At 37.7% G+C, this 23,530-nt stretch overlaps 1 protein-coding gene across 2 annotated transcripts in view; it reads left to right on the top strand.

Annotated features, from left to right (window-relative positions):
- The window catches only part of Fs(2)Ket (Importin subunit beta Fs(2)Ket), a 154,656-nt gene that overhangs the window by 58,517 nt on the left and 72,609 nt on the right, over positions 1–23,530 (top strand). For both annotated transcript variants that reach the window (XM_067145300.2, XM_067145299.2), the window contains exons 7-10: positions 8,047–8,259; positions 8,347–8,518; positions 16,288–16,682; positions 16,761–16,964. In XM_067145300.2, the coding sequence (XP_067001401.1) occupies positions 8,047–8,259; positions 8,347–8,518; positions 16,288–16,682; positions 16,761–16,964 (984 nt within the window). The remainder of the gene's footprint in view (positions 1–8,046; positions 8,260–8,346; positions 8,519–16,287; positions 16,683–16,760; positions 16,965–23,530) is intronic.

The raw sequence follows: 23,530 nt of genomic DNA, 5'->3' as shown, positions 1-23,530 counted from the left end.
CATGATTTTCTCATTTTCAACAAAGTTTGCAGCCTAGCCAGCCTATAGCAACACACAAAATGGTGGCAAATTTGAGGTTTACAGTGCCTACTTTTTAATTTTTGTAAATAAGTATACTTCTAAGGGCTGGTTAGTGGGTTGAGGAGAAGCGTTGGCAGCAGGAGGCTCATAGTGCGGTTGTGCATAAATAACCTGCGCAATGCACTCCAGCTTACAAGATCCCTGCTCAAGACTAGCAACACTGAATCGCTCATATATTCTCGTGTTACAGGTTGCCGCTATTATACGCTAAGAGTATTGAGCAGTCTCTCTAAATTTAAAAAAAAGACTTCTGCATATATTTTTCGTATGCGCGATTGATCAACTTGGGTAAATTGTGGCAGAGGAAAAATAATTTTTCAACAATCAATGCGATAAAACGATACTTTGAGGAATGATGGATACAGGGAAATTTGACATTGGTTTATATGGAACATTTTTGGGACCAAATAAATTGAACAATCAGTACGGGAAAACAACAGTTCCAGGAACGATGCATGGAGGTTCTGCTGCTTACTATAAGTAATCCCTTGTTAATTAAGGGTTTCAGTTATGTGTAAGTACTGTCTATGAATTTGGCCGTAACTCACCCCTTTACTCGATGCCCATTCCCTCCACTTTTATAATGAGAACACATTGTGTATTGGAATTTATTAGTACAGCAATGTAAGCAATGTACTTTAAATTAAATGTAACAGTTTCTTCCAATATGATATTGTCGTCATGTAATTGATAAGAACTGTAGGGGTAGACCAAGGCATTAATATGACAAACGGATTAGAGCAGATGTAGGATGTACTAGTTTGTGATATTTGAAGCTATTTCTTTTTAGTTTCGATTGAGGGCCGGTTCTACCATCTGCTGGTAAAGTGGCTGGCAGCTGCCCGGGAGGTAAACTACCTTGAGGTGTAAATCGGCTGGTACTTTGGCTTGCGTCCAACCACCTCCACGCAAGCGCTAGGTAGCTACCAGGAGCTAGACACCGATATACGAAGTTGGCTAGACTTATTTTCAGCGACTTCTCGCTTTCGAGTGTGGTGCTATCTATCGTCAGATGCATGAAACTCATTTCGATTGTCTTATTTCCCTGTGCTTGCGTTTGCTTATCACCAAAAAGCCTAATAAGGGGAGTTTTAAGAGGTATTGACAACGATTTATGTCAAGCTTTCGTGATTTTAATCTATGATCTTCAATATCAATACCTAATCGGGATTAAAATCTTGAGATTACATTTTCTTACGCCCGTTATAACCTGTCATGTAAGGCAGCGTTTTGAAAAGTATTCTCGTAGTAGATTGGTCAAGTCGCTCGCTCCATAATTGAAGGTACGCAGGTTTTCATCGCATTTCTAATTTACATTTAAAAAAGTATTTTCGATCCCTGCCTTTGTTCTTAACTCTCTTTCACGCGCTTCCATATACGTAGGCCTATGTACACACACATCTTCTTTACGGACTTATTGCCTTTGAGCATTCTATCTGCAGGCTTCTGTGAATTAATTATCTCCACAATGCTTTATTTGCAAATAGTTCTGTGACCTCGTTTAGTTCAACATGCTTCCATTTATTGATAAAGTATTTCATTCTAATGTTTAACTTTATGAAGATAAAGTTGGAAGGTACTGTAAATGTAAAGAACTAATCGGGATAAATATCCATTCATAGGAAGAGGAATTCGGGAATGGAATAGTTTCCAATTTCTTCGAAATAATCTACAAGAAGACTATGTAAACAACTAATAGGGAATCTGCTACCTGGGCGACAGTCCTATGTGCTATTAATCATAACATCACTTTCTATAAGTAGCATGCATATAAAGCAATTTCCTAGTAGACATAATATTGCGATTAAATAATTCAATGAATTATATTATTAACAAAAGAACGTATGAACAGAGGCATACAGATTAACACAACGCTAATAATGGAAATAAAAAAGATTCGTCATAATAAAGACTCGAACCTGCATACCTCGTATTATGAATTGAGCGCGTTGGCCATTACGCTACAAGAACACTCGAATAGTTAGGGTACGGTGAATACTATATATTAAGTTATACCTCGTGTCTGAAAACTGAAAAAGTAGAAAATTAAAGTCCATTTAAAGTGATTTACAAATAGATTTTGATTTTATATCCTTTTAAAGTTTCTTTACGAAAGCTTGACTTATATAATGTGTTCCCTAAGCTACCGATGCGAGAGGCTGGTGTGACCGTTGCAACACAAGGGAAGCATTAATGTTCAAGATCCTGCAATACAATATCGACTACTGTTACAGCATCATGCTTTTTTCAGTATACTAAGCTAATTTAAGTTGTATGTCACAAGAAATACTGCTAATAATGTTCAAATCTCAAAACTTGCCCGGCAGGTAAAGTCTTATCGAGCCCTCGAAGTGGCCGATAAATTACGCGCCCGGTAACTACAATTTATGCTGCCGATAGCGCTACCTGGGGGTGGTCGAACGGAAACATCCTTTTACGCGGAGGGCAAATTACGCTACTTTACCAGTAGGTGGTAGAACCGGCCCTGAGTCATTTTATAACTGTTGGGTTCTTCAGTATGCCAGAGTTAATATATGACAAATTAAATTTAGAAACCACCTGAAAAAGAATACACATAACAGCTTTCACTGATTACTTATGTTCATGCCCTGTCACCTGTTTATCATGCTTTATTGGCAGTAATGTCTACATTTGTGTCTTAACTGTTTCAGTCCCAAATTATTATTTTTGGGTGAACATTTTTTTCTTGTTTAGAATAGTTGTTTTAGAACACATTGATCATCTTTAGTAACAATTTTCAAAATCCAGCATGTTGCTCTAGGATAATATTGGGAGCCTGTGGTAACATTCAGATGCAACATATTTAACAGAGCAATTTACATTCTGTTCTTCTGTACACAAAATTACATTTAGCAAACAAAATAAGCTATATTTAACATTGTCTCACAATATAATTCTACAAAGGTGAATAGAACAATAAATTATGCCTCAAAAATAATGTTTCTTCAATTACTTGTTATGAAATTCGAAGAAGTAGTTCTTAGCTCCTGTCAAGCATAAATTAACACTACATTTAGTGCAGGCCAACTGGGTGATTCCACTACGACAACATTTACACCAGCCTTTCTTTTTTTCATACTGATGCCAGTGTGAATATGCATCATACCTTACATCATCGACTGGTCTTGGAGCAAAATTTTCTCGACCGGGTTCTGGAATTGGACTCTCACTTGGTCGGCCACGCCTTCGATTCAGAACTTTCCCTGCCCTAGTCAGTGCTTGAGACATTTCTAACTGAAATTGTACAAGGGAATACATGCATTTTTCTCCTTGCTGTTTTTTATGTTTACGGTACAGTAGCCAACCACTGACTATTGCAACACTAACACACCAAAACACAATTCTCATATACCAATTGACTGATCTAATGTCTATTCTGAATATATTCTTTCACCACTTGGGTACACTCTATTTCCACAGTTTTCTTTTTTGACTGGCTCCATCATTGGCATTTATCTTCTGTATTTACACCGATATATGTAGAAATGAAGTTGATTGCCTTCCTAATGAACCACTGAATGAGGGCAATGTTGTGTTCCCTCCCACTGCTGTAGTCATAGGTGCCTCTTCCTTTCTTCTTTAGGTCATTTTCAGCCATAAACGGACATTTCCCCATTCTGTCATTCAGGATGGTACCAACAAAAAATACCCCTTTCTTTCAGGGCAATAGCTAACTGCAGGGAAGAAAACCAATTGTCAAAGTAAACTTCAAAATTTTTATGATCACTTGTGAGAGCCATTATAATGTCGCTAGAAAAACCTAGACCCACATCTTTACAAGTACCCTTCCCGGTATAAAATTCAAAATTGAAAACTATGCTTGGGACATTCATTCTTTTCTGGAATATGTTGATGTCTAAACTTCCTCCAGCACATTGTTCTGCATAATCTGGATTTGCATCTGTAACCTACAGAACAAATTATTAAATCACAGCGAGTATGACGTTCATAATACACTATTTATATATAGGCTTATATAGTTAAAAAATTCATCACTTGAATCACTATCTTCGATGTCAGATATTGTCCCGTCAACAAGCTTCTCGAGAATATCCTCTATTTCTATCTCTTTCAATGCCCTACCAAAACGCTTCATCTTGCTCATTATTGTTTTGAGGTTAGGATATGGTAACACAGTTTACCCCCCCCATCCCGAGTCCCAATGTTGCTTTAGATTAACAACTACTTCAGATATATTTATAACAAAATAATATTGCTAAATTTAAGTATGTGTGATAGACACGGTATTTTCAAAGGTTTTTACACAAAACAAAATAAATACACTCCTAATTCAACACTCTCTCACTTACAAAATGCAGAAAGTAAACACCAAGACGACATCCTTCGTGGCCATGGAGTGCACCACTGTCAACTTTTTTATCTAAGAGAAATTATATTCAACTTTTCTGCCATCTCTTGACTGATTATGGAAGCTTACATCTGTAATTAATTCACAGCAACATTGGGACTTAGCGGAAAGTAATAAGCTTAGTGCATGTGTGTACTGAATATCATGTTAACCTAAAGCAACATTGGAACTGAAAGGGTTAATAGACTACATTAAAATCGATACGTTTTCATCCCTAGCAGATCATCAGTCGACACAAGGAAAAAAAACCTTGTCAAAATTCTAACATGGATATTAGTACATGCACAGAAAAAAAAGTTCACTTCTTTGTCAGAAATGATTATAGAAGGAAGAACCATTTAGAAAACTTGATCTGGAACAAGGATTGAAAGGTCGTCCGGTCTGATAAGTGGATCTGGAACGAGGATTGAAAGGTCGTCCGGTCTGAGAAGTGTAGTTCAGAGGTGCCGACTATTACGGATTGTCCGTAATTATTATGGATTTCAGCTCACCATTACGGAATTACAGTCAAAGAGGAAATTATTATGGAAAAAGTAATTTTCTACGGAACAAAAAGAAGAGGAAATGGCTCAAAAGAATTGAACGTTTCTCCTTAATCGTCGTTATTTCAATGCTTGCTAGTTGGCAATGATACTTATTCGATCGTGACTTCCTTTTGCTACCCATAAGCGTTGTAAAATTCATTGTGGACGAAGGAGCCCAGGCACTGCTCTTATCTACTCTAAATCCTTCAGTAATGTTGTATTTGCTCTGTTAAGTGTACTTGACAGTTGACAGAAAGATTGAGAAAGAAGTGAGGCCTACATTAAGCACATCTGCACTGGAATCGCTTATGGTCCAGAAGACGAAAATGTCATCACAGTGGGAAGGATGCTTCAAGAAAAACTTCACTGAAAAGTATCTGCTGCATGAGAAACAAGCTACAAGGAATGTTTTACCATAGAACTAACAGGTTGTGTGCAAATGTTATTGTGTAATATGATATACCGTATTTACGCAAATAATACCCGGATATTTATTTTAAAATTTGAGGCACGAAATTGGGGTGCGGGTTTTGAGTCAATGTTGGCATTTTTTCTAAGAATCATCCTCCCTAAAGTTAGGGTGCAGGGATTATTCGGTGGCAAGGATTATTTGCATTAATACAGTACTTTGGATTAGATTGCTAGAGGGAAGGGCAAAAGGGGGGTGTCATTATCGAGAAGGGAGGAGCATGATTTGGACTCGACATATTTCTCGGGGGGCGATTACTGATAATCCACCTCAAAAGTTGGCACCTCAGTTACAGCCACATTTCACCAGCATAAATGGTCCAGTGCCTGTAAATTCTGGTAGCACTTCTTGACCCACCTACCATGGATTGTTACCACTTGTTAGTTACTACTGCAAGAGCTCCCTGTGTTGGACTTGATTGTCCGTCAGATAATGTGTGAAATGCGAATGGGTATAGTGTCTCAAAGGTTATTGTTGATAATAAAGTGATAACTGCATTCAGTTTGTTATTCCGATCAACTATTTCCCTAAATATGTTGAGTTTTTGAAAACTTTCTATAAATAGAATACTTATCAACAAGTTTCCTTTTGTGTTGAATTATGACATGTAGTTTAGAAGATTTTGTAGAAGATGATGAGATGTTTGTTTTAAGTAGAATTAGAATACATTGTAATTTATGTATGTTAGTACAGTAGAACCTCGATAATTCAAAATCGGTTAATTCAAAATCCCACGTAATTCGAAGAAGCTCTCGTTCCCGGAAACATGAGATACAGTTTTGCATGTTATTTAAATTGTTTAATTCGAAATACGGATAATTCGTAATTCGAAGTACATTGTCGGTCCCATTACCGAAATTCAGATTTTTAATTCGAAACTGCCTTTACATTTTAAAACAATAGTATGTTACAGAGTAATTTCAACTCTAAATTTATCCGCGTCATAATAGAACGCGTGTTCCGGAACGTGGAGGGGTAGCTTTCCGCACTTACTCACTTCGGTGGGTCTACAGTGCGCTTCATGATTGCCAAGTTGAATGAAATTGGAATTCTTTGGTATTCAACCTTTTAAGGAACGCCGTAATATCACGCAACAGGCAGTATGCGTTAAAACAGAATGCGCGAACACAGGTGATGCCGACAGTTGACGAAAAAGCGTGGCTCATATAATAAATTCGTAGGCACCGAACAATACTGTCATTGCTGATGAAACTGCATTGCTTTATTTTAATGCGAGCCCAAACGGTCTTATGGTTTTAAAGGAGAAAGTGCCAGCCGGAGAATCGTACAAGGGTCGGGGATGGGGGTCATTGTAGTGCGTTGCAATTGCAATGCACATGGAAGCGAGAAACTTTATCCCCTCGTCATAGAAAAGTTCGATAAGCTACAATGTTTAAAGGGCATCGGCCACTTTCCATCCCAGTACAAAGCATCTAAAAATGCAAACAGTACAGATATCCAAAAAATAATGCATCTGCACAGGGAGACCAGCATAATTCACCCTCGTCTTTGAATTGTGTGATTTTTTTTTTTTTTTCTTTCATTGCGCGAGGTTATGTTCGTCAGTGATTTATCCAAGTGCATTATTTGAACATTGTAAATGCACCTTGTTGGATACATTTCGGAAATAGTTTTTCCATGGCATTGGAAAGGTTTAAACTGTGAATCGAGGTGATGGCATGTATTAATGGGTCTTAGAATACTTAGTGACGTGGCAAGTGTTTACATTTCTGAAGTACAAGAGAAGTGCCATGGCGGGAAATCGTACAAGGATAGAGTCATAGGAAAGTTTGATTTTAAGGGCATCGGGTACTTTCTGTGTAAATACAAGGCATCTAAAATGCATACAGTATGCATTTTAGATGCCTTGTATTTCACATGGGAGCCAGCATAGATTTCTCCTAGTCTTTGAATCGTGCTTTTTTTTTTCTTTTTTCTTTCTTTCGTTGCGTGAGGTTATATTTGCCAGTGAGATATGCAAGTGCATTATTTGAATACTGTAAATGCACATTTTTGGATAAATTTTGGAAATATTTCCTTTTTCGTGGCATTTGAAAGGTATAAACTGTGAATCAAGGTTAACTGCATGCAGTAACGGGCCTTACAATATTTCGTAACGCGGCAAGGGTTGGTACTTCTGAATTGCGAATTGGCGGTTAATTCGAAATCACATCATTCGAAGTCCGATTTTTTTAGTCCCAACGACTTCGAATTAACATTGTTTTACTGTAGTATAGATATTGAATAAATTGAATAAATTTCAATATTCAAACCATACCTTTATTTATAGAGTACCTACAAACTTTGGAATGTGCTGTCCTGAAAAATTAGACTTCAACTTTTGGCGTTAAACTGCAGAACTTGCTCCCCTGTTTGTTTTTTCCTCAAACCTCTAGGTCTATAGATTATTGCTTTGAGTTGAATTTGTAAATTCTAATTACTTAAGAGACAATCTGTTCAGTAGTTAGTGATTCTTCCAACATAGTTGAGCTTTTTTGTATGGAAAAGTCTTCGTAAATTTGAAAAGTAAATAGTGTTAGCGGTGGTAAATTATCTTTTTTTTCTTATTTTTACTATTACAGATCACTTTGGAAGCAATGAAGTCTGATATTGACGAGGTAGCACTGCAAGGCATAGAGTTCTGGTCAAATGTGAGTGACGAAGAAGTTGATCTTGCTATTGAGGATAGTGAAGCAGCTGAGGCAGGAAGACCCCCTCAGAGAACGTCTCAATTTTATGCCAAAGGAGCTTTGCAATTTTTGGTGCCAGTTCTTATGCAAAAACTGACAAAACAGGTCAGTATCCTTCAACTGTTGCTGTGTTATAATGACTGTATAAAGGCTTAACCTTTGGAAAAGAATAATATCTTTGCTCTTTAACAGGAGGAGTATGATGATGAAGATGACTGGAATCCTAGTAAAGCTGCTGGAGTCTGTCTCATGTTACTTGCTACGTGCTGTGAAGATGATATTGTACCATATGTCTTGCCATTTGTGAAGGATAACATTAAGAGTGAAGATTGGAGGTATAGAGATGCTGCGCTTATGGCTTTTGGTAAGCACTGTGTTGGAGACTTTTCTCTATTTTATCCTTAATATAGAATTTTTCTTTAAAAAAAAAATCATATTCACTGTACAGTAGAACTTCGATTATACGCTCCTGGAAACTACATTTTCGCTATTCGTTCAAATTACGTGGTCCCACGAGCATTCTAATTAAATCACATTGTAAAAATCCTGCATTATCCATTCCTCGGAGAAATGATTTCCCGGATCAACTGTCCAGAAGTTTCAGTCCCATCAACGCTAAATCCTCAATCGTGTGTTTTTCAAGAGACTCTATCTCACAAAAGGACGGCTACAGCATAGCCTACTTACAGATCTTGGTGTTAACGTCCAGTCATTGCGCTACTTTGAGAAAGTACTCTAGGCTACTGGAAAAGCAATCGACGGTGAACTTGCATAAGGGACCATCTTACCATTGCATTCAGGTGGTATTGCTTAGAGAATCCTCGGAAATCCTAAATCAGAGAGTGTCCACAACAATTGGAAAGAGAAAGAGCGTATTTTGACAGCTCTCCATGAAGACGGAACGAGTTTCATCAATTGCTCGTACTTGCAAAACGTATAATTTATGTCCAGGGTTAGATATTCTTTTTTTTTTTTTTTTTTCCGAGTGTATCACCGAACAGGTCTTTGGCATTTCCCTCAGGGCAGTGATTAGTCACTGGGCTTTCTGACAGGAATCGAAACTGCTCCATCTTAAGTACGGTATTACAAATTTAGTATTTTAGTATTGCCATATACGGTTATGTTACAGAGACCAGAACAGATGTTGCACTTTACATACAAAAAGCCGTGGGAGGTTCGGGGATTGCCTATTACTATTTTTGTCCTAATATAAGACGGGGAATTTCACGTTTTTGTGTTAAAATGTTATAACAACCGCAGCCGTTCTATTTGCGCACGTTACATTTAAAAACTTTGTATAATTTCGCACTCGTACAGACTTGTGCAGCGAGCACGCTTTCCAGCTGAGCTCAAGGTCGCAAATAATCGTAAGTTCAGAAGTTTTAATGATATTTTTTCTCTTTCCAATTTGATGTAATTAAAGACGAGCAGAATTGAATATAATGCATTCGAGAACTTGAGGATCGATACTTATATTCGAAACCATATTTTTGAGTTTAACATAATCTTTAAGTCGATGTAGGCCTAATTTACGCGGTACAAGATTTCTATAAACTATGAACATTATGTTGGGTGCTTTTGTCTCTAATGTGCTTTATTTTATTAGATTAGAGAATTAAAAACTACTTGTGGTCGATTTTTGTTTGGCTTGGTGTTGTGGGTATTAGATTTTTCGAAGAGTTTGGCTGATCTAAGTTGCTGAACTGAAAGATGTTTTCAGAGGAAACTGACGAAGTTTCCCCATTAAAACTGAATGTAAAATTTGGAGATTTTTAAGTCTCTTACTGGTAATTGTTTGAAGCCGGCCCCGCCGTCTAACTTGCCTGCCTCTCACCTGTAGGGCCCGGGTTCTATTACTGTCCAGGTCAGGCATTTTTTCCGGGATATGAGGGCTGGTTCCAGGTTCACTCATTCTACGATTACCTTTAATTGAGGAGCTATTTAATGGTGAGATGACGACCCCGGTCTAGAGAGACAGGAATAACGGCCGAGAGGATTCGTCACACTGACCATGCGTCACCTCATAATCTGCAGGCCTTCGGACCGAGGGAGGTTGCTTGGTAGGCGGAAGACCCATTGGGGCTATAGTTTGGTCTGGTTTAGGGGTTTTTGTAAAAATATAAGTATGCATATTTCATTTTTGTGATGTTTAGCCAAATTGTTGATAATTCATTCGTTCCTGGATTTTCCGTTTCCCCGTCTTGTACTTTTTTTTCTGTGGTCCCGTCAAAAATGGAGAATCGAGGCTCCACTGTACATGGTTGAAACTCGAAAATTTAAGATTTTTTTAAACCCTTCCAGAGATTGGATGGAAGGTCTAGTCATCACACATGGAGTACCAACACAGAAAATGGTGACAAATTTGAGTTTTACACTGTCTACATTTTAATTCCTGTAAATAAGAATACTTCTAGGGGTCGGTTAGTGGGTCGAGGAGGAGCGTTGGCACCAGAAGGCTCGTAGTGAGGCTGCGCGTGAATAACCTGTGCCCATCACTCCAGCCAACAAGATCCTTGTTAAGACTAGCAACTCCGAATCGCGTACATTCTCGCATAACGGGTTGCCGCTGTTATATGCTAAGAGTATTGAGCAGTCCCTCTAAATTAAAAAAAATGTTGCATATATTTTTCTTACGTATGATCGATCAGTGCGGGAAATTCGTGACCGAGGCCATCCTTTTTCATTATTACTCAAGACTGTCGTGCATGCGCATGTTGTTACAAAAATTTCCGCTTAAGGATCTTCAGGATTTCTCTTTTTGAAAGTTGGTAGGTATGCCATTGTAAATATAGATTAAAGTCAGCAAGCTGCAATCGATCGGCTACTTTTCTTCATCGATTGTAACGTATGCATCATATTTTGAGTATTTCTGACGAATTTGCCGAAATATGTTTTCGCCACTAAGATAGCACATTTTTGCAGAATTTGCACCAAAATTGCATATTCATACTAATTTTGCATTTTGGGTCACAATTCGCATTTTGTCGCACTTCTATTTATGCGTAAAAATTATTTTATTCCACAATGGAATTACCGTAGGCTTGGATTCAGTACAAGATTTAAAAATTCACATTTATCACAAGTGCGATTTTTTTTTTTTTTTTTTTTTTTTTTTTTTTAGGTCGTTAGTAATATGAAATACTTCAGAACAGATTGCTGTTTGGGAGGGCAAAGGGGACGTCATTATCAAGAAGGTGGCCGATACTTTGGATTTGACTCGAAAATTTATGGGGTGAAGGGGGGATTACTGAAAACCCACTTCAAAGGTTGGCACCTTGTATTGAGACTGCCAGAAACCCAACTAGTGAAGCAGTTATTTAGTTAACTTCTAGAAAAACAAAACAAAACACTTCTTTCAGAGAGATCATAAATGATTTAGAATAATTAACCCGTTCGGTGGGCAATGCGGCGAGATCCGCGGCTACTAGTCGCTTGCTCGGCGGGGAATTTGGATGTATCCGCCGATTCAAATTATATTATTTTTCTCATTTGCCTGCCTGCAGAGGTTTATTTCTATTCCAGCAGCGTATTCTGGAAGAGTCTGTCCTCTGATGTGAATTTTTTTCAACTATGTTCTTCCAATACCAATGTGTCACCCACGAGTTGCATCTTAAAGTACGCAACTTGCATCTGGACAAGAACGACCTAAAGCCCAATGGCCTCGTGCTGAAGCTTTAGCCAATCGCCTAATCATCCCTTGGAGGCAATAATATTGCTGTAATAGGGATTTCTAGAGATTGTGATACTGAACAGACCTCTCTGATGACATTTTAGAACTATTTATGATCCCCAGTCGTGTGTTCTTCCTTCACAACTGGAGTGTGTGTTTACTGCGAGTTACACAACATTTATTATAGTACGCATCCATAATACAGGCACAATTCAGGATTTCCATCAAATCTGCAGAGACAGGGTTCTATTTGATCCTTTTTTAAAATTTTTCCCTGCTAAAATGTCTAAAAGGAATTACCGGCCTCCACTGTTAGAAGATAATTCACTGGCCATGATAAACGAAATGTTGGATTTTAGTGGGAGAATAGTGATCATGTGATGTAAGTTCTGCCGAAGGGGAATTCGTTAATGACAGGAACTTAAATGGAATAAGTACTGCAGGCTTGAATGTACAGGGTTTGGGCCCAGCTGATGTGAATGTTCAGCAGTCGCGAAAATGAAAACACTTGTTCGATTTCAGTTCAAGTAAGAAGTTGTTACAATAATGAGATTAAAAGTTAAATCCAGATCAAGTAGCGATCATGACAGTGACAGTGATGACAATAATACTGATTACAATCCAACCAGTGCTATTTCTTCGTCAACATATACTGAAAATGGACAAGGAAGGTCCCGCGTTGATCCAGAATTCCATCGTGATGTAAAGGGTGAGTTTTTAGGGAGAACAAAAACAAGCAAAATATTTTATTTTTTTATGTCGAGATATGCCAGAACAGCTGAACAAACGGTGCCCAGCAAGAAATCGCACATAAAACCCAGTTTAGTAAGATAAAACGAAGGAGTCAAGATCAAGACCGGGTCAGAACAAATAAGGACTTAATAAAGCTTCTTATGGCCATACTGTGCCGCAGGGGATCGTACAGAGACGTAAATCAGGACACTACATTTCTCACATTAAATAGTTCACTACACCTATTTTCTATGAGCTGATAACAGAAGAGATTTTTTCTCGCTGGGTTGAGTGGCCCAGACGGTTGTGGCGCTGGCTGGCCTCCAGCCCTCAACTTGCTAGATTTGATTCTGGCTCAGACCGGTGGTATTTGAAGGTGCTCAAATGCGTCAGCCTCTTCTCAGTTGATTTACTGGAATGCAAAAGAACTCCTGCGGGACTAAACTTTGGCACCTCAGCGTTTCTGAAAGCCGTAAAACTAGTTAGTAGGACGTGAAGACATTATTATTATTATTATTATTATTATTATTATTATTATTATTATTATTATTATTATTATTAGATTTTCTTCCACAGCATTTTATAAATCTCTGACAGTGAGGTGAATAATGGACAAATTCCTCTCAAAATATACAAGATAAATCCAGTATTTGTCCATCTGTTGGCAAAATTTTCGAAAGCTTACACCTCTGATTACAAAGTGTCAGTTCATGTGAACCATCCATACATACCAAGAAAACGATCGCGTTTTGGAATGGAATCATACAAATTACGCGAAGCCGAGACAGTTTATGTAACATGGTCTGTTTTTGTGTGTGTATCATGAACAGCTGTAAAAGACATAACACGGTGCAGACTTTAAATATTACCTCTAATGTAGAGTAATATAGTCTGTGTGTGTTACTTCTGAATTGTTGTAGGTATATAAACTTGATCCCTCAAAAGCGCTAACCAACATAACAGAAAATTTCGTGAGTATTATAATTTATTCCATTGTAAATCTTTTATGTACATCTAAACTTTGTAAAGCTACAATTTACATATACAGAAACATTTATCTCCAGGTACAGATTGTTAGTAAACTGCCTAAATTATTCAGGTAGGCCAGAGTAAAGTGTAGCTTCCACCGAAGTCCCAGTCTCATCCATGGCTGTGACAATATGGAAGTTGCTGGGGCATGGGTAGTGCTGAGTAATGACATTCAGAGCACGACTAGTGCATCTGAGTGTTATGAAAGGTGCTGCTCATAGGGTCAGTTGTGCTGCAATAGTACTTGCTGACCCAGTGAGGAAAACAATGGCAAACTACCTCACTCCTCATTTTGCCTAGTACGCCTCATTTTGGTGCTGCCATTGGTTTTTGTGGTTTTCTTATAACCGCATAACCTTTGGTGGTGCTATTTGAGGATCTAACCAGCCTCTGGGCTGATGACCTAACAGACAAGAGTTACTGTATAAACGGAAACCAGAGCTTTGCTATTAGGAAGAAGCAACCTCGATATCAAAGTGTGAAAGCACTTGGTATGTTCTTGCACAAAGTATTTGAAAAATTAAAATAATAGGATTTTTCAACAATTAAGTACATTATATTCGAGTAAATATTTCTCTTAGAGCCCTTCAATAGTTCATTTTTGTCTAAGATTGTTTTTATTTATTTTAAATTTTTAGCCAACATAGGACTACTTAGTTGGGTTTATGGAGATTTTTTCTTTTTTTCAGCCCATTACTGTTTCATCCTTTCTGAACGTAATTTTCTTCCTGCTTCTGGAATTACTCTTGCTATTCCCTGCTTGTTGATTTTTGTCTGTAGTCTAGTGTGTTTATATATATATATATATAAAATACGAGTTTTATCTGTACATTGCTCAGAATTTAAAAAGAATGGCATTTCTGTATCGTTCATGTCCACAGTAACAAGGAAATGCACTTTTTACTTTTCCGTAATTTCTGTCTGTATGTATGTACACGCATCACTAGAAAACGGCTAAAGAGGATTTAATGAAAGTCGGTATGCAAAGTTGGTGAATAAGTCGCTACAATCTAGGCCATAAATAATTTTATTCACGCTGAGTGAAGTGGTAGTTTAGTGGAAGGCCTAAAATGTAATTCTCTAATATTTATATTATTAGTGGTCGTGTCGATAAATACTACATAACCAAGCGTATATAGAATGAAATTTCCAACCATTTATGTCTTATACATTTTTACCGTACCGGCTATGATGACACAGACATTCATGAATTTGTATTTTTGTTGCTAAGTCCATATCAGAGCCGAGCCACAAGAAAATGGGTTAACTGAATTTAATGAAAATCTGTATATAGAATCAGGGAATAAGAAACTACAGTATAAGCTATAAACAATTTTATTCACCCTGGATGAAATTGCAGTTTAGGGGAAGGCACCTAAAATGTTAAATACCATTGTTTTTGCTCCAATCAAAAAGTCTACTACATAACAAAAGTTATAGAGAATACAATTTCCGGTCATTTATATTTTATTCAGTTTTAACGTGAGTCTACCCCCCTTTTGCTCCCGTAAAGCAAAGTTGGTCTGAAAACAAACCGATGTAAAGATAGTTCCATCTGGAAGTTGACTTCCTTTGTACAGAATACTGTTGATCGCAACTGCGAGCTCAGTGCATTAGCTTTACTATACCTTGATTCAATCTCACGTAGTATATTACCATCCGGGGAGAACGCACAACCTAAATACTTGAAATTATCAACCTGTTCTAGCTTTGTATCTCCCATCTGGCATTCACTTCCATTGAATTTTATACCTACTGACATCAATTTAGTCTTCGAAAGGCTAATTTTCATACCGTACTTATTGCACCTATTTTCAAGTTCCAAGATATTAGACTGCAGGCTTTCAGCACAATCTTCCATTAAGACCAAGTCGTCAGCATAGGCCAGACTGCTTACTACATTTCCACCTAACTGAATCCCTCCCTGCCTTTCAGCAGATGATCCATGTAAACTACGAACAGCAAAGGTGAAAGATTACAGCCTTGTCTAACCCCTGTAAGTACCCTGAACCAAGAACTCATTCTACCATCAATTCTTACTGAAGCCCAATTGCCAACATAAATGCCTTTGATTGATTTTAATAATCTACTTTTAATTCCATAGTCCCCCAGTATGGCAAACATCTTTTCCCTCGGTACCGTGTCATATGCTTTCTGTAGATCTACGATACATAAACACAACTACCTATTCCTCTCGTAGCATTTTTCAGTTACCTGGATCATACTGGCTCATACTGAAAATCTGATCCTGACAGACCCTCTGTGGTCTGAAACCACACTGGTTTTCATCCAACTTCCTCTCAACTGAAACGATACAATTTGTCCGTAAATCACAGCCTTGACCTGTGATATCCCTCTTCCTATGGGAGGCTGATAGAATGGAGGGGAGGGTGTTGTCACCAAGTTTGATAATGGTAGAGTGGAAAGTACACGGTGTAGTGGGAGACAAAAGTAACCAAGCAATGGTACTGCCATTGATTTCTGTTTCCTCTGCTCTTCATAGTTTTTAGTTTTCGTCGCCATAAGACCTATCTGTGTCGGTGCGACGTAAAGCAACTAGCTACAAAATAAAAAAATAAAGTTTTTAGTTTCCTTTACAAATTTAACATCTGTTTTAACGTTCATTGTCATGAGAGTAAAGTAATTTATATAAATATTTTAAATATATTGGTAAATTACAGCTTTTCTTTTATTTTTCATAGGTTCAATATTGGGCGGATTGGATCCGGCTACTTTGAAGCCCTTGGTTGAACAAGCTATGCCAACTCTAATTGAGCTTATGTATGACACAAGCGTTGTTGTAAGAGATACAGCAGCTTGGACATTTGGAAGGGTGTGCGAAATCATTCCAGAGGCTGCCATTAATGAAACGTACCTGAAACCGTTGTTGGAATCACTTGTGAATGGACTGAAATCCGAGCCGCGAGTAGCTGCTAATGTATGTTGGGCATTCACTGGACTAGCTGAAGCAAGCTACGAGCAAGCAGAAGGAAATGTAGAACAGGGTAATCAACCAGAATCTTACTGTTTGTCACCGTACTTCGGATTTATTGTTCAGAGGTTGCTGGAAACTACTGATCGACCAGATGGAGCGCAGGTAAAATAATAATTCATCAGAGTTATTAGAAAATGGTTTACTTTTACCTTTGGTATTCTTTACTATCTCTTATTGCAGGCCAATCTTAGATCTGCTGCATATGAGGCTTTGATGGAAATGATGAAGAATTCTCCCCAAGACTGTTATGTTACAGTTCAGAGAACTACTATGGTTATTTTGGAAAGATTACAGCAAGTTCTTCAAATGGAAACACACATTCAGAACTACAGTGATCGAGCTCAATATAATGACCTTCAGAGTTTGCTCTGTGCTACGTTACAGGTTAGTCCAATATTTATTTATTTATTTATTTATTTATTTATTTATTTATTTATTTATTTATCGTATGGCGTACATGAAAGTTGCTTATAATTGTACACTCAATCTCACAAAAATTGACCATCATAGCAGATGACTTTCAAAATCCTCTTGCTTGAAATAGTTTTTTGTGCAGGATTCAAAGGATCATTTCTTTGGCTGCTGGCTATCCACAGTTAATAAATATCCTTGTGTTTCAAGAATTTAATATTTCTTTGCTGAACAATTTTTGTACGGTTGAATCTTCATTGAGATTAGAGACTTGTTGGAATACCTGCAGCATCCTGATTGAAAAGTCTCTTTGTTTGCCATTGTAAGATCTTTGTAGGAATTAATGAACCATGTGCCTAACAGTCTTGACTTTTAGTGCCACAGTTGTAATATGGTGGTGGGTTTTTTTTTTTTTTTTACTGAGTCCAGTATTAGTATTGTGGGGTATAACCACATTGTACTTCAAGCTTATTTTGAACAAAGTATTGAGTAAATCAGAGCTAGCTATCTCAAAAGTGCCTTTAGATACACAGGATGAATTAAGAATTGAGGTAAAAAAGCTCAACATCCTTTCTCATAACAACTCACCCAACCTTTCCAACAACATTAGTAACAAGAAAATAATAGCCGAGCAAAAACTTCTACATGTCCTAAACAAGAAAATAAAAGACGACTATTTAATTGTGACTAAAGCCGACAAAGGCAACACAACAGTAATTATCGGTAAAAATGAGTACATCAATAAAACATCTGATTTCTTCGCAGATAGTTCTTTTTCCGTAATGAAAAAAGATCCTACGCAAAAAGTCCAAGGACTCCTCAAACAAGCCTTAAAAAACACCTCCTTTCTGCTTACCGAACAAGAGAAAAGTCAACTTATAAGTATGAACCCAGGTCTTCCTACGGCCAGAGCTCTCCCGAAGATACGTAAGGCCGGTGTTCCCATTCGACCAATCATTAATTAGAGACAGAGTCCATTGTACAAAACATCGCAGTTTATCCAAAGGTTCTTAAGGAATAACTACCAATTGTTATCTAAGAAGTCCACCATTAAAAACACATGTGAGTTAATAAACTAAGTAAGTTCAGCATGCAACCTGATTCTCTCCACTCTTTTGATATTATAAACATGTACCCCAGCATACAAATTTCCAAGTTAATTCCCATCATTGAAAATAAAACCTGACAAAAAATAGTCATTTGAGTAAAGTAGAGATTAAAGACTTTATTACGTTACTTAAATTGGTTGTAAACAACAACCTTTTCACGTTCAGTGGTATCATCTACTGAAAGAACGGTCTGGCAATGGGTTCACTGGCCTCGGGTATTCTTGCGGAAATTTACCTTGATTTCTTTGAGCACACAAATTAACAACTAATTCGATAATATCCTCTTCTGGGCCAGGTTTGTTGACGATGTTCTAGCAATTATAAATGAAAAATCAACCACCCTTCAAGGGCTAAATAGCGTCGACTCCCATATCAAATTCACTCTGGAATCAGAAACAGATCAAAAGATAACTTTCTAGATCTAACCATCATAAGACATCCGGATTCTTTAACTATAAAATTTATAGAAAACCACCCAATCTGCAGTTACTATTCGTCAAGATTCAACTCGCCCCCAACCTCTCAAAAGAGCAACATATAATAGCGTTGTTCCCCGAGCATTCAACATACCTATTGCCAAGAAAGATCTTTCCATTGAATTGAATACTATTCACGGTATAGCAAAATTCAATGGCTTCGGTAGCCACTTTATAGAAAGTACAGTAGAAGTCCGCTATAGCGAGTACGGCATATAACGAGAATTCCGTTATAGCGTCTACTTTTTTCTGTCCCTTCAAAATTCCTATATTAAACTGTGTATCGTCCTTCGGTTACAGCGAGAACCCTATCACTGGCGCATCTGTTATTACGAGCGATTAAGCGCGCCCGGTTTTTTTTTCCTTTACCGATATTTATGCACCCCAGCGATGATATTGCATGCGATCGATTACCTTCGGCATAGTTTCCTCGCTATGTGCACTAGCGATTTCTCTCGTCGACATTCGAAGGCGATGTCGGAGTCGATTAGTAATATCCGTGGACAGCTGTTCCGTAAAGAAAATTCGAAATGAAAGAGAACATATGTTCGTAATAAATGCATGAATAACGTGTCCGATAACTGTCGTTAACTCGTTAAAAATTAAGGCTGATTAAACGACCGCTTAATTTTGAGGCTAAATACTGCAATTAAGTAAGAATGGGATACACCTCGAGATATGACAGAGTGCTTAATTGATTTCATACGTTAGTTTGTATTTTGTCGCGTCTGGTTAAATTACGGAAAGGCTATTATGAAAATTTATAGCGAGAAAGGTATAATTTCTCCAGCGGCGCTTGAAGTGTGTTTTCATCATGCATTTAGTACGGTTAAGTTAGGATACGTAACGCTGTTGGAATAAGAAAACTGAAACGTTTGCAACAAAATGCGATCGATCATCTTTGGTACGGTTTAGTTTTCTCACTTTTTGCATTTGTGAGCTCTCTCGTTGCCATTCAAAGGCGATGTTGGAGTTGATTAGTAATACCCATCGACTTCTGTTCTCTAAAGAAAATTCGAAATGAAAAAGGGGATAACACGTTTTTGTAATAAATGCGTAAATGACTTGGCCGATAGCAGTTGTTAACTCGTAAAATAAAAGACTTAAACGATATCTTAATTTTAATGTTATATACGGAAAGAATGTCATACACCTCAAGATATGGCAAAGTACATCACTGATTTCAGAGGATATTTCATATCTTCTCGCGTCTAGTTACGGCTATTTACATGTAAATTTTTCGCGAGGAGGTTATTTCTCTACATGCGTTTCAAATATGTTTTCATGATGGGCTAAATATACGGTTAGGTTAGGTGACGCTGTTTGAAGAAGAAAGCTCAGGTGTTTGCCACAGAAATCTCTGGAGTGATACCATATTTACTGAGCTCGATAGCTGCAGTCGGTTAAGTGCGGCCAGTATCCAGTATTCGGGAGATAGTAGGTTCGAACCCCACTGTCGGCAGCCCTGAAAATGGTTTTCCGTGGTTTCCCATTTTCACATCAGGCGAATGCTGGGGCTGTACCTTAAGGCCACGGCCGCTTCCTTCCCACTCCTAGCCTTTTCCTGTCCCATCGTCGCCGTAAGACCTATCTGTGTCGGTGCGACGTAAAACAACTAGCAAAAAAAAAAAAAAAAAAAAAAAGATACCCTATTTCTCCGACTCCAAGACTTTTTTTTCTCAGAATCTCACGCGGAAACTCAAGGGTTGTTGCATTCACGGCCTAACAGTAAGTTAATGGATACCACTGGCAACTGCTGCGGTAACCACACTGCTTCTTTTCACACGCGCTCAGAACGCATTGACAATAAACGACCGCCTCTTTATCACACATCGCTACCGGTTGTACAGTGTACAGTGCCTGTGTGTTTCTCAAATCTGCAGAATGGCATCAAAACATGCGACCCTTCGAATTCTTAGAAAAGCCATGGCTACTCAGTGGCAGAATCATAACGCGTCTATTGCACTTGTCGCTTAGTAAAATTAAGGTTTATAGACAGCAGGAATATTTTCGTGATGGATAGTCGTATTGTAAAGATACGTGGAAAAGGCAAATTCTCAACCGGTTCTAGTCGATATCATGACGCCAAGTATAAGTTAATGTTTATTAAACACTCGGAAATGTAGAATAATTGTGCAGCCGCAAGAAAATACGGCATAGGCCTAACTAAAGCCAATATTTGGCGTTAGCTTGAAGACAAAAAAAAAAAAAAAAATTAAGAAAAAAATGCGTACCGGTACTGTGCAAAAAAATGCATTCAGTGTTTCGCAACAAGGACGCTTTAAAGAAGTCGATGATGAAATTATGAGGTATGTGCACGAAAAACGCAAGGCCGATTGGCCATACCATGGCACAATAAACTCGTTCGTTGACTTTCAACGTTCGCGATCAGGCCTATACATCGCTAGCCGTTGAATTTGGCCGCAACCAACAAGCGAGATGTGCGTGTAGCGGTAGCCGGTTATATCTGACGCTGCATAAAAGTAACAGTTTTATAGACAGCAAGAATAATTTCCTGATGGTTCGTTGTATTGTAGAGACGCATGGAATAGGTATTGCCGGAAAATTTTCAACGAGTTATCTTCGGTATTATGATGCCAATGTTAAGTTAATGGTCCTTAAACCCACAGAAATAAAGAATAATTGTGCAGCCGCAAAAGAAATGAAATACGGCGTGACGAAAGTCTAAAAGTAGTCTAAAAATGCGTAGGCTTGTATGATTTTACAAACTTTTTTTTTAGCCTGATTTAAATTTTTTGAAGGAAAAAGTGGAGTTAATCTTGGATTCGGAGGAATACAGAACTATAATTTTTTCAGAATGAAATTAAACGTACACTTTCACGTAGTATCAGATTACGAAAAATAGCAAACAAGTAAGTCGTAGTGTGGATATCATCTGCGGAAACGCAAGTTTTGAACAAACTGATTGCCGTTTCATACCGACTTTAAAGTGCATGAAGGGTTTTCCGACTTTTATACAAAAATCGGATATAACGACAATCCGTTATAACGAGTGAATGAGTACTTTAATGCTAACTATAACCTTAACGAAATAATGGAAAAGTCCAATATTTTATTTGATGTATTCATTACCTATTTCAGAAAAAAAAAATGGAAAGGTAAAAAATCTTTCTTTTAGTTAAAGGTCCTCCTGCGATACAATCACCATCATTCCCCCACCCGTCGGCTCCACCTTAAGCCACTTCCCATTTCTCCGCCCCTCGCTTCCTATTCCATGCCATTCTGATTACTCTAGTTGCACTCTACCGCTCAGGTCGTTCACATTGCGCCCAAGGTGAGTACTCGTGTTTTCTTTCTTCGTTTTTCGCCATTTCTTTCCTTTAAAATATCTTGCGTTAATTCTAATTTTTTCATCATCAGGTTCTGTTGGTTCCAACTTGGATTGGGAATTTTCCTCATACCACAGCAAGAATCCATTATATTACATACCTGCCAACTTTCCCGATTTAGGCGGGAGACTCCCGATTTTCGACAGTTTTTCCCTCCTCCCGATTATTCTATTATTTTTCCCGATTTTAGCTAATTTTTTGGTTAACTTCAGACATTTGTTTTCAAATCCCGCTGTTTCAGCTTTTTTTATGCCAGTGGCCGGATGTCCTTCGCTCATTGGCCGCTTTCAAACGAAATATCGACGTTTATTAATGCGCGAAATGTGCGCGAATGTGCGATGTTTACTGAAACCTGTATATCGCGACGCGTTTATCGATTGTCAATCTCTCGTTCTCGCGTGCTATTTTCGTGTTTGTCCACATCAGTCTAGACGATTCTAGAGACTAGTCGTTATATACGGAGTCTTTTTTAGTAATTTAGTGACAGAATTTCAATGATAACGACTAGTGACTTTTCTAGAGATTTTAGGAGCCATTTGGAGAAAATTCTGACTAATTTTATCTCAATATAAATAGAGAGTTTTGTCTGCACATTGCTCAGAATTAAAAAAGAATATCTCCGTACCGGCCGTGACCGCAGTAACAAGGGGAAATGCAAGTTTTAATTTTCCGTAATTTCTGTCTGTATGCATATAATATATGTATGTATGTACATATGTACGCCCACCACGAGAAAACGGCCGAAGAGAATTTAATGAAAATCGGTATATAAAGTCGGGGAGTAGGTTGCTACAATCTAGGCCATAAATAATTTTATTCACGCCGAGTGAAATGGTAGTTTAGGGGAAGGCCTAAGATGTAATTCTCAAATATTTATATTTTTTATTGGCCCTGTTGATAAATACTATATAATTAAAGTTATATATTATTGCATTTCGTATCGTTTGTCTTGCACATTTTTACCGTACCGGCTATGATAAGAGATATTCGTGAATTTGGATTTTTGTTGCTAAGCCCATATAAGCGCCGAGGTACGAAAAAATGGAGAACAGAATTTAATGAAAATCGGTATGTTATGTCGGGGAATAAGGAACTACAGTCTATGCTATACCGTACATAATTTTATTCGCCCCGTTCGAAATGGTAGTTTAGGGGAAGGTGCCAGAAATTTAATTTTTGATTACCTATCTTAGTCTATCGAAAATTACTACGTAACTAAGTAATAGAGAATACAATTTCCGATTATTTATGTCTTATTCAGTTTTAGTGTACAGACTAAAATGAAATTAAATTGTGAAAATGATTATAAGAATGAGAAAAAAGTCATGAAGGAACGATCGCTGGAATAACAACACAAGAGGGAGTCATGAAAGAAAGGACGACTCACTTTACATTAGATGCTCTAATATCACAGAGTCAGAAGAAAACTAAATGTGAAGGCCTGCAGTATAGAAAGCTCATAAAATTGATCAACAATAACATTACATTGGCCATTGTTTGATGTGATGTGCTTTGTGTATTCTTCTGCCATTTATCTCCGATAGATGGGATTACTGCTGGATACTGTTATTGAGTATAACAGCCTGCCTGAATATTTGCAGAAA

Source organism: Anabrus simplex, chromosome 4 (genome assembly GCF_040414725.1).
Source record: "Anabrus simplex isolate iqAnaSimp1 chromosome 4, ASM4041472v1, whole genome shotgun sequence".
Lineage (NCBI taxonomy): Eukaryota > Metazoa > Arthropoda > Insecta > Orthoptera > Tettigoniidae > Anabrus > Anabrus simplex.
This window is presented reverse-complemented; position numbering and strand designations above follow the sequence as displayed.